The sequence below is a fragment of the Miniopterus schreibersii genome (genome assembly GCF_964146895.1).
Source record: "Miniopterus schreibersii genome assembly, chromosome: 1".
Taxonomy (NCBI): Eukaryota; Metazoa; Chordata; class Mammalia; order Chiroptera; family Miniopteridae; genus Miniopterus; species Miniopterus schreibersii.
The window spans coordinates 180,628,660-180,640,736 of NC_138101.1; the positions used below are offsets into that span (position 1 = coordinate 180,628,660).

Below are 12,077 nucleotides of genomic sequence, written 5' to 3' on the forward strand. Positions count from 1 at the left end.
GCTGCACTGATCTTAGAGAAGGTAGTATCTCAAGCTACTTCACCCTCAGTCCCCAACCCCAGGGTAAACCCTCGCATCCCACTACAGACCCATGCAGTCAGTTTCCTTTGTCACTGTTTTGGCCTAATGGCCCTGACCAGCATGGCCCTTAAAACATAAACCCCATTTGGTCAAAATGGAGATTTTTAGAAGGCATCTAACCTTGGCTAACTCACACTAGAAAGCGGGCATAGAAATTATTTGGAGTCCCTCTCTGACAAGCACTGCTCTCCAATGGTAATTTATATAACATTATTCTTTTTAGGTCTCCCAGTGCCACTGTGGAATAGGCAGGGCAAGTATTATTATCTCCATTTCACAGGTGGGCAAACTCAGATTCAGAGTTGTTAAGTGACTTGCCCAAGTTCACACAGCTGCTCAATGCCAGAGGCAAAACTAAAACCCTAATTATCCACATGCACCCTACGATTCTGGTTCATTCTCTGGGGCTCAAAGAAAGACCAATATGAAGTTTGCCATTACCTTGTTTTTTCAATATAGAAGGTGACAAATGTGACTGCGTCTGCCAGAGTATCCTGAAAGTGCCATCTCACATGCTGTTTGCCAGCCCCACTTTCCAGGTGGGGAAACTGCTCCCCAAAGAGGAAGGGGCTGGGCCCATCCTGCACAGAGTGAAACTGGGAAGTGGACTCTGGGTCTTCCTGATGTCATTCCAGAGCCCTGAGCGTCCCCACCACTGCAGTGGATTACAGCCCCCTCCTTGTCTGCAAGACTCACTCCGGCCCTCACAGCTTCTGTGGGCAGCAGGCGTGCCTGGAGACAGGATAGGGCCCCCGCCAGCAACTGTGTTGAGGTGGGAACAGATTCGCAAAGCATTCCAAAGATGACCCATCAAGTAGTTGGGCCACAGTTCTTGGTTTCAAATTTGCTTTTTTAACTTTTAAGCCATTGTGGCATTTTGGAACATTTTGGTAATTTTTTTCCTAAAATTAAGTTGAAGTGATTTTCAAAACCAATAATTGGCCTTTGAGGACACCCTATTTTGGGTTTGGGGGTGGGAGATAGAGAGCCAGAGCACTGGGGAGAAGAGGTATGTCCCTCTGATGTGGCCCTCGAATATACAAATGATATGACAACATGGCAGCTTCCCAAACCCTCCCCAGGCCTCCAGCATCCAAAACAGGTTCACCAGTCAGCAGGGAAAAGGAACCACCTCATGAGAAAGATGAAATCCCATCTGGACAAGGCCCTTTAAGTGATATAATTACGTATGCGTGTAACTCACTCCAAGGCCACAGGCCCCTGCAGGAGAGTGACCTCCATCTCTGGCCACAGGTCACTCTGCAAAGGACTGAGAGAGACCAACACGGCCAGGCTCCACGCCAGGCTGCCCTGGGTCCACTGGCCAAGAGCAATTAGCCGGGACGAAGGCTCTTGCCAAGTCTCGGGCTGAACACCGCAGCGGGCAGAAGTGGCCCAACTAGCCCCCGTCTCCAGGTCCCCAGGGGCTTCTTCAGGAGCTGAAGGGCTAAAAATAACCTCGGCCTTTGTTGTGAGCAGCGGACCACAGAGATGGAGCTGGCTTCAGGGAAGCTGAGCATGCGCCAGGGTCCCGCTCACAGAGACCTGCCCTTTGGGCAAATGATTTTTCCAGAAACCTGTCGGTATTGTGTGCTGCTGGCTGCCACTGCTGTTGAGATTCAAAGGCGGCCCGGTCCACTCAAGCCCACAGGGTGGACTCCCCACACAGACTTCTCAAAATCCGAACGTCCCCACCTCTTTCTTCTTGATTCACTTAAAAAGGAGAGAGGGAAAAAAATAACAAGCGTCCAGCACGTACGTGGGAGCTTAAGAGACAAAAGCAGCCCTGGAGCTGAGGGCTCTGCATTGCTGCCGCCTTGGTCATAAATAATCACATCACCCCGATTATTTGTCTAGGTAACGATCATCTCTCTCCCATCCTAAAACTTCCAGAGTCAGGTCTCAGTGGACAACGGCGGACACGCACTTCGTGGAAGGAAGAAATGACTTGGGAAAAGGAATTTGTAGTGTCACATCAATACTGAAGGTTTCTCAAAGCTGCTGTCCTTTTACCAACGTTTAGGCTTTCGACTGGGCTGCCTTTTTCACTCCCTTCCCTGGTTCTCGAGTCCCCCCGGGGAAAGCTCCAGACCCAGGCTGGTCGGAGGCGGAGTCTAACACCTCTTCTGCCCAGAGGCTGTTGCCGTCTCACCGCAAGGATGCCCCAGTTCCAAGGCGACGGAACCGCACAGCCTGGCCCCCGCAGAGCCACTCTCGGTGGGTGACAAATACTCCCTGGCTACTGCGGGGCCTCAGAACCATCTTCAGAATCTTTCCTCCCAACCCCAGTGCCTCCACCGCCCTCCCAGCCCCATCCAGAGACCACCCTGGCTGTGGTGCCCCTTGGTATCTGCCAGGGTCCCAAAAGCAGCTCTTCCTCTTCACAGAGACCAAGGAACAAGGAGGGACTTTCACGGTCAGGACGGCCTCCAGGCTGCGTCTAGAAGTTTTCAGGGAGGCTTCTGAGAAATAACCACTTCTTCACAGCCCTTTGTTCCTCTGCTGATCTCAGGACAAAGAGCCTAAGCTGGAGGCAGGAGCTGCAAGGAGTTTTCTTAAAACACAATAGATAGAAAACACAGAACTACACACAAACAACGACGGTGGTCACAAAGCGCCTTCCCTTGAAACGGGAACCGGTGGGCGCTGGGCAGACGTGAGGGCTCCCTCGGGCTGGGCTGGGCTGCTCTCCAGAGTGCAAGATCCTTCCCGGAGAAACCAGGGGGGTGGCCGGAGTACCGAACCGGAGTGTGGGGCTGAGCCCTCCCGGCTCCGCGGGTCCGTGCCCTCTGGGATTCCTGGTCTTCCTCACAGCTGGTCTGTCTGGATACAGGGGAGTAGGGGCTCGATCTGCTTTGAACTGGGCTCTGGTTCAACCGCTCCAGCAGCAAGTCACCGGCGGTGACCCGGGGCCCTAGGCTTGGCAGCCAAAGGCTGAGGCTTTTTCTTTGAGCAGTTCCCAGCATAAGTGGCAGCTCCAGCTTCCTGCGAGAAACAAGATGCATGACTAGCGGCGCTTCTCCCAACCCTCCAGCCCCGCCCCTGGGCCCTAAGTCCTTCTAACCCTGTTTTCTTCTGACTTGCACAATTCAGAGACTGAATCCCAGTGCTGGAAACGAGCTGGAGTCTGTACCTCAGCAGTGAGCAAGTGCTGCTCAGAAAACAGTAAGTGCTCAGAGGGGACCAGCTGACTGTTGTAAAGACCCTCCCTCCTCGATCCTGCCTCTTAACCCGCATCCCCAGGGCCTGGCCCAGGTCCCTGGGAAGCTCACACCTCCCACCACCTCAGCTACATGTCTGGGAAACATCTCTTCGATCCTCAAGTTGAAATATCAGCTGGTTGAACTGTGCCTCAGTTTCTTCATCTGTAAAATGGTAGCGGTTGTACCTGCCTCGCAGAGTTGTGATGATTAAATGATACAAGATATGTAAAGCCCTTAGCACAAGGCCTGCACCGCAGTGAGGGCTCAGTAAGTGGTAGTGGTGGCTGCTGCTGTGATTGTCGGCCTCATCACCATTACCTTCTGGGGGCTCAGCCACCGGGGGGTTTAAACAGTACATGTGGTAGCCACGGTCACAATCATCACAGAAGAGTAGCTGGTCCTGGTGGAATACAGAGCAGGTGGTGAGGAGGAGAGAGAAACTGAATTATTTAAGGCCAACGCCCGGCTCCTACCTACTCCCCAAGCCTTTATTTCTTTTCTTTTTTTAATTGTCTGCCAATTGAAACTGGCTGTTTTCTTTTCTTTTTTAATCCTCACGTAAAGACATGCTTTCATTGATTTTTAGAGAGAGAGGAAGGAAGAGGGAGAGAGAGAGAAACATGGATTCAAGAGTAAAACATCGATCAGTTGCCTCCCACGTGCACCCCAACTGGGGATCGAACCCACAACCTGGGTATGTGCCCTGATCAGGAATTGAACCCACGATCCTTTGGTGTGGCTCCAACCAACTGAGCCACATCGGGCAGGGCTCCACCAGCCTTATTTCCACAGATCAAACTGCCTGGATGCCCCTGTCCAGAACCCAGTTAGAGTCTTCACTGTCCTCTGAACATGCCCTGTGCTTTGCCCACACCTGGAATTTCCCCTTGTGCCTCCCCAGCTATGCAAGCCCTATCCTTAGTTTAGGATTCTGCTCAAATCATACCTCCTCCAAGAAGCCTTTCTTGACTACCACCTCGCATCTAAGCTAAAAGCGATTTGCTATTCTTCTGAACTCTGGTAGCTGAAAACTCTACTTCTGTAAGGGCAGAAAACTAATTTTAAGTGTTTCTATATTCCCATGATTTCTATGCCTAGTGCATAGAAAGTACTTTAAATGTCTGAAATTTTTACTTGAATTCCTCTGAACCTCACTCTTTTATCTGTGAAACACACAACCACCATACTTGGTGGTAACATCCATGACACCTCAGAACCATTTTAGGGTTTCATATGTGAATGTAGAGAAAGGCAGATGAAGCCATTCTTCAACTCCCAAAACCTCCTCCGAAGCTGGAGGCTGGGCCCAGGTGAGAACAGGACCCTCCAGCTGTGGTTCACTTCCAAGGGCACAGTATACACCTTCACTCCTCAGTTCCCTCTGCCTGGAGGCTGTCCCAGTCCCTGACCCCTTCTCTTCTGGACCATGCCCCACCCACCTTTCAAGTCTTCAGCCCTTCTCTCCCACAAAGACTTCACTAATCTATCCCCACTTGCATCCCCATAGTACTTTTCCTTTCTTATGACATTTAATTGCATTTTCCTTTACGTTACAAAGCCTGGTATGTGGTGACATCTAACTATCCTGTTGAATACTTCATTTGGAACATGCCTCTTTTGTCCACTCCTGTGAGGCTGTGAGGCTCTTGGTGCAGAACCTTGTGTTGCTCATCTCTGTATCTCCTTCAGAACTCCCTTGCACATAGAAGCTCCTCAGTAAGTGTTTGTGATCTGGTCTCCATTCTCCAGGTTTGGCCCTGTTCCATTCAGTGATATTTGGACCTGCTTTGATGACTTATAAGACTTTTTCAAAATTAAGTTTTGTATCAGATCTCACCTTAGCTCCCACCAGTGCAGAGATCCTGAAAAAGGTAGATATAGAAGTCGGAAATCCCAGTGAGCAAGCAATGAGGAGAGAGAGATCATGAACGCCTTTTGTATCATGCCAAGATTTTTCAGTGGGGCAATGGGAAGCTTTTGAAGAGTCAGCAGCAGAGAAGTGATATGGTCAGACTTGCAATTTAGAAAGATCTCACCCGCCACTGTGCAAAAATAGAAACCCAGGTGGAAAGAGGTTGCTTCTAAAGGCCAGAGACCAGTTAAGAGGCTGCTACAGCCATCCAGGTGAGAGATGATGGTGGCCTGAACTAGGGCTGTGGCATGGGGGAAATCTAAAGGTCTCACTCCCATTTCAGAGTCATTGATTAGATATAGAGAATGATAGGGAAGAAATAGAGAATATCTCCTGGGTTGTGTCATGAACAGCAAACCAAATGATGCAGCTACCCATTGAGTCAAGGACAGAGGAGCAGATCTGTGAAAAGAGAGGGCAACCTCAGCTATAGACATGGTCTATAGATCTATAGATCACCAGGGAGGGATGCCCTGGAGGCATGTGGAGATCAGAAAAGAGGCCGGGGCATGAGATATGGATTTGGGAACCATTTGTGATTAAACAGCTATGATGGTCCTGGGAGAGGAAGCCCAGAGTACATGAGAGAAGATGTTCTTGAACTTGTGCTCATGAAGGGTGCCCATGAACTCCTTGAAATTATATGTGCAAATCTGCATACAGGTAGAAATAAATGTACATTTTTCTTAGGAAAGAGTAAATCCATAGCTTTCATTAAAAAGCTACTTCTGAAAAATCAAAGGTTACTGAGAAAAAGGCTAGGAATAGCTCCTTGGGGGACAGCAACCTTAAGGGGCAGGGAGAGAGAAAAGAGACTAAGAAGCAGTCAGAGGAGTAGAATAAAAACAGGACAGCGTGGTTTACTCCAAAAAGGTTACACCATGATTGTCAGAGCAGAAGTAAGCTATGCGGCAACTTAGGGGTAATCTGAGGAGAAATAAGTTAGGATGAGGGCAGAAAAGAGGGAGAGACTTCTCAGAAACAGTATTACCAAGGTCCTACAGACACTGATAACCTACCACAGTGCTGACACGAGAGATGCAAGAAGGGAGAATGCGCTGATTGAACTCTCCTAACGGGAAGCCAGGCATCTGTGTTTAAGTGCTTTTTGCATGAGTTGGTCATTCTGTAGCACCATATTCTCTTCTTTCCCATCTGCTTGTCAGGGTAATTGCCTGTCAAAGCCACCAAGAACCCCCAGCTCATGCTAACCCCCATGAGAAACACAATTTAAGGACCTCTTACTCCCAAGTATCCAAGAACCAGGATCCACCTATGGCAACAGTTTCAGAAGAACGGGAACCCCAGATGTGCAGTATAAATCCCTGGCTATGTGAAAGGAACCCTCTCGCCCAGGCAGCCTCGTGCCTTGAGTCCACCCCTAAGACTTTGCAAAGTCAACAAAAAAACCTCAGCATTAAAACTGTTTGTAAAGCCAGTACCAGAATCAACCCAAATGTCCATCAGTAAGAGGCTGACTGATGAAGCAGTATGCAGCTGGAGGCAGGAAAAAAGATTATGTCTATAGATTGCTATGGCGTAATCTCCAGGATTTTCAATAGAAAAGCAAGGTGAAGGAAATATGTATATCTGTGACCATTTTCTAAGAAAATGCATCCATTTTCTTATGGATTCATATGCACATAGATATGCTTACATTAAAACAAAATAGAAAGATAAAACATAACTTTTTAAATGGTTACCTATAAGCAAAGTGAGAGGACAGTGTAAAAGAGGTACAGAAAGAAGTTAGATTTTTTTGAATATACTGTTTACTTTATAATTTTTATTTTGGAGCCAATAAATATTTTAAATAGTCATAAAGCAAAATTCACATTGGAATTGTCCATAAAAACAAAAGAAAAATTAAACAAAGCAATCTAATTATGTATTAGTTGGTGGCATAACCATAGAGAAAGAAACTATTCCAAGTGGCTTGAAATAAGTAGATTGTACATCCTTAGTCGAGTATACCTTATGACAAAAGTAAGTGCAAATACGTGTGTATATATAAGTGTGTATATATTTCTTTTCGGAAATCATATTGTTGGTGGTAATAGTGGAATTGGTAGAGACTTTTGTGTGTGTATTAAATGAGTGATTATGTTGGTATTGAGAAGAAACTATTTTGACATAGTTGAAAGAAAATATAGGTGTAAGATTGATGACATTAAAGTAAAAACCCTATCATTAGTCCTGTACGTGAATTTAAAGTATCAATATTAATTTATAGTGCTTTTTATCTTTAAAACAAACAAAACATATTTCCTAGCTCTGTCCATTGACAATGCCCCAAAACTATGAATAATACAGTAAAAATCAGCACCCTCTAGCACCCTTATTATATTCTCTAAAGACCATTGCCCACTAAAAGAAAGCAGAAATCCTTGGAGAAATAGCTGACTCCAGGTCTGGAGCTTGAAATGAATAAATATTTTTACATATTGGAAAACAAAGAAAATACCAATCTATTGGAGTCATGAAGGCTCAGGGTGCCTGAGTCAAAAAAACCTCAGTATCCACCCTAATTATGTTCCCACTGGCCAAAGATGAGACAATTTTAACTGTATTGGATTGAAACAAATCAAATATGTTGAAATCCTTGAGTACATAAAGATACTATTAAAAAAAAGAAAAAAAACACTAAAAAAAACTTTGTTGCCTTTGGAAGATGCTAGGAAACATCCCATTAGTTTTTATTATTAAATACTATTAGTCTTAAAGAAAAGTTGCAAAAATGGTACAGAGTTCCTGTACACACTTCACTCAGCTTTTCCGAACAGTTGCATCTTACATTAGCATAGTAAAATCATGAAAAGCAGGAAATTACCATTAGCATGACACTACTAACTAATCTACAGACCTCATTTGAATTTCACCTGTTTTCCTACTTATGTCCCTTTCCCCAGGATGCCACATTGCATTTACTTATCATGTTTTCATTTTTTTAATCATTTTTCATTTTTCAGTTACAGTTGACCTACAATATTATATTAGATACAGGTGTACACCTCAGCGATTAGATGTTATATAACTTACTAAGTGATCATCCAAAGAAATCTCATACCCATCTCACACCATACACAGTTATTACAATGTTATCGACTATATTCCTTATACTGTACTTTACATCCCCGTGGCTATTCTGTAACAACCCATTTGTACTTCTTAATCCCTTCACCTTTTCATCCTTCCCCCTAAACTGCCCCCTCCTATCTGGGAACTGTCAAAATGTTCTCTGTATCTATAAGTCTATTTCTGTTCTGCATGTTTGTTTATTTTGTGTGTGTGTGTTTTTAGATTCAATTGTTGATAGATATGTATTTATTGCCATTTTATTGTTCATATTTTTTATCTTTTTTTCTCCTTCTTAAAGACCCTTTAACATTTCATGTAGTACTTATTTGGTGGTTATGAACTCCTTTCGCTTTTTCTTATCTGGGAACCTCTTTATCTGTCCTTCAATTGTAAATGATCGCTTTGCTGGTTAGAGTAATCTTTTTCTTTTTTTAATATATCTTTATTGATTTCAGAGAGAGAAAAGGAGAGGGCGAGAGAGAGAGATAGAAACATCAGTGATGAGAGAGTCATTGATCGGCTGCCTCCTGCACGCCCCCCACTGGGGATCAAGGCATGTGCCCTGATTGAGAATCAAACCTCGATCTCCTGGATCCTAGGTCGATGCTCAACTGCTGAGCCATGATGGCCAGGCTGGGTAGAGTAATCTTGATTGTAGGTCCTTGTTTTTTTTATCACTTTAGATATTTTTTGCCACTCCCTTCTGGCCTGCAAAGTTTCTGTTGAGAAATCATCTGACAGTGTTATGGGAGCTCCCTTCTAGATAACGAACTGCTTTTCTCTTGCTGCTTTTAAGATTTTCTCTTTGTCTTTCACCTTTGGCATTTCAATTATGATTTGTCTTGGTGTGGGCTTCTTTAGGTTTATCTTGTTTGGGACTCTCTGTGCTTCCTGAACTTGTATGTCTATTTCTTTCACCAGGCTAGGGAAGTTTTCTGTCATTTTTTAAAATAGGTTTTCAATTTCTTGTTCTCTCTCTTTCCTTCCATCAGCCCCATGATGTGAATGTTGGTACCCTTGAAGTTGTCCCAGAGGCTCCTTACATATCCTCATTTTTTTTGGATTCTTTTTTTCTTTTTGCTGTTCTGATTGGGCGTTTTTTGTTTCCTTATATTTCAAATTGCTGATTTGATTCTGTTTCATCTACTCTACTGTTGATAACCTGTAAATTATTCTTCATTTCTGTTAGTGTATCCTTCATTTCTAACCGGTTCTTTTTTATGGTTTCCATGTCCTTTTTTATGCTGCTGACGTTCTCACTAAGTTCATCCAGTATCCTTATAACCAGTGTTTTGAACTCTGCATCTAGCAGATTGCTTGTCTCCATTTCATTTAGGTTTTTTTCTGGAGTTTTGTTCTGTTCTTTCATTTGGGATATGTTTCTTTGTCTCCTCATTTTGGCAGCCTCCCTGTGTTTGTTTCTATGTATTAGGTAGCGGTGCTACATCTCCCAGACTTAGTAGAGTGGTCTTATGTAGTAGGTGTTCTGTAGGGTCCAGTAGCAAAGCCTCCCCATTCACTAGAGCTGGGCACTCAAGGTGTACCCTCCCCACACTCTGTGGACTATGTCCACCCTCCTCTTGTAGTTGAGCCTTGATTGCTGTTGGCATAGCAATGGAAGGTAGTTATCCCCAGGCCAATCAGTTGTAAGGAATGGCTTTGACCACTGTTGGAGGATCAGCTGTGCAGGGGCCAACCCCACAGAACAGAACTTGCTTCAGTGGGGTCCTGGTGCCCACTGAGTCAGCCTCTTGAGTGTGTTGCTTGTGGAGGTAGTTGGGTGGTGTTTGGATGTGGTGGTCTGTAGTTGTTCACCAGGTGCACTGGCTCTGGGACCTCCCTGGAGGTGCAGGTCAAGGTCAGCCGTGACCTGTATTCTGCTCAGGGCCACCCAGCATTAGCTACAAAGTGATCTGCAGATGGCTGCTTCTTGTGCTGGGCTTGGAGGTGCCCAGGATAGGTCAAGCTTCAAAGGCTGGCTGCCTTAGCAAGAGCTATGGGGCACACTGAGGCCAGATGCTGCTTGTTTGAGATATTTTAGGAAAGTCTAAGGCATGAGCCAAGACAAGCCATTTGTATGGAAAAGCCATTGGAAATAGCTTGGGTGGGCTTGCAAATTAGATGGGACAGGGGCCTCAGGGAACCCCCGGGGTGAAGAGAACAGTGTGAGCCAGGCTGATGGAAATTCAAATATGGTGTCTGCCTGCCGACTCTGTTGAGGAGGGGCTCATCAAAGAAACAATGGCCTCTGCCAGCACTTCTGTCTGGGAGAAAGCTGTCCCTCCAGCTCTAGCCCTGATGCCAAACAATTCAGTTCCTCTCCATTTGTCCCTGGTACCTTTCCAGTGCTGGAGCTCAGAGTGAGTGAGTCCAAGTCAAGTCCGGTGTGTGGGCCCTTTAAGAGGAATGCCTGGGCCCGGCCGGGCGTGGCTCAGCGGTTGAGCATCAACCTAGGATCCAGGCGATAGGGGTTTGATTCCGGTCAGGGCACATGCCCGGGTTGCGGGCTTGATACCCAGTTGGGGGCATGCAGGAGGCAGCCGATCAATGACTCTCTCATCATTGATGTTTCTATCTCTCTCTCTCCCTCTCCTTTCCTCTCTCTGAAATCAATAAAGATATATTTAAAAAAAAAAAAAAGAGGAATGCCTGGGACTCTAGCAGCCCTCCATCTCACTTAGTTAAAATCCCTGCTGGTCTTTACAGCCAGAAGTTATACAGCAGTTTTTTTACTGCACAGGGGTTGGTACCCTAACCCCACATTGTTCATGGGCCAACTGTATTTAGAAATCAATATCTAGGTGCTACAGGTCCTCGTTGCTTCTGGGTTGTAATTGCCTCTAGGCCCTCCCAGCTGACAGAGTTAGGAAATAAATAAATGTATGTGTACGCACACATGCACACATCTATATTTATTTTTGTATCTATCCATATGTGTATATACATACAGATAGCTATAGATATATGTAAATATATATACGGTATATTATATTAAAAATCATAAATTCCTACTAATACCTCATGTTCAAACCCAACACCATGTAAACATTTTTTTATTTTGAATATTTTTCTATGACATTGAGAAACCTGACTCTCACTATTCACGATATATAGTTACTAGTTAAGACCTGTATATATGTAAAGTAGTTTCAGAATGACTAACTCACATGCCTGTGAGAAACAAATCTATTCACTAGAGTACAAAATTTGTATAATTATTTCTGTCTTTAGCTCTAAAATATACAAATACTACTTTCCAAAGTGACTTAAGTTGGTTCTTTCCTACCCCACCCTTCAGTATGGTTGTGTTATCTATTTATATTATAGTTAGGGTAATTTGTTACTGTTCATATTCCACTTTCGGTTCCCCCACATCCTGGTTGTTTTTCAGTATTTATCTATTGTAGGGTATGTGAAACAACACCCTGGTTCTAAGACTCAGAGCTATACAAAAATTCATTCTCAGAGAAGTGTCACCCCCCTTACTCACACTATCCCACTCCCATTTCTCCATTCTTTCTACCCCATTCCCGCTCACTCTTGTAGATAACCAATCTCTTCAGCTTCTTGTTTATCCTTCCTGTATTTCTTTTACACAGTGAACAGATACATGTATATTTTCTCATGCCTTTCTTACAAGAATGGCAGCATATTATAGATACATATTTTACTTTTTTTTTTCATTTAACAATATATCCTAGAAATCACTCCATATTAATTCATAAAGATCTGTCTTCTTTTTTAACAGCTGCACAGTACTCCATTGTGTGGCTGTACCATCATTATTCAACCATTCTACATAT

General features: G+C 44.6%; 1 protein-coding gene across 1 annotated transcript in view; it reads right to left on the reverse strand.

Annotated features, from left to right (window-relative positions):
- Positions 1–514: 514 nt before the first annotated feature.
- The window catches only part of DPF3 (double PHD fingers 3), a 245,479-nt gene continuing 233,916 nt past the window's right edge, over positions 515–12,077 (reverse strand). The window contains exons 10-11 of the mRNA XM_081140395.1: positions 3,603–3,684; positions 515–3,066 (exon numbers count right to left, since the gene is read on the reverse strand). Coding sequence (XP_080996521.1) covers positions 2,996–3,066; positions 3,603–3,684 — 153 coding nt within the window. The 3' untranslated portion in view covers positions 515–2,995. The remainder of the gene's footprint in view (positions 3,067–3,602; positions 3,685–12,077) is intronic.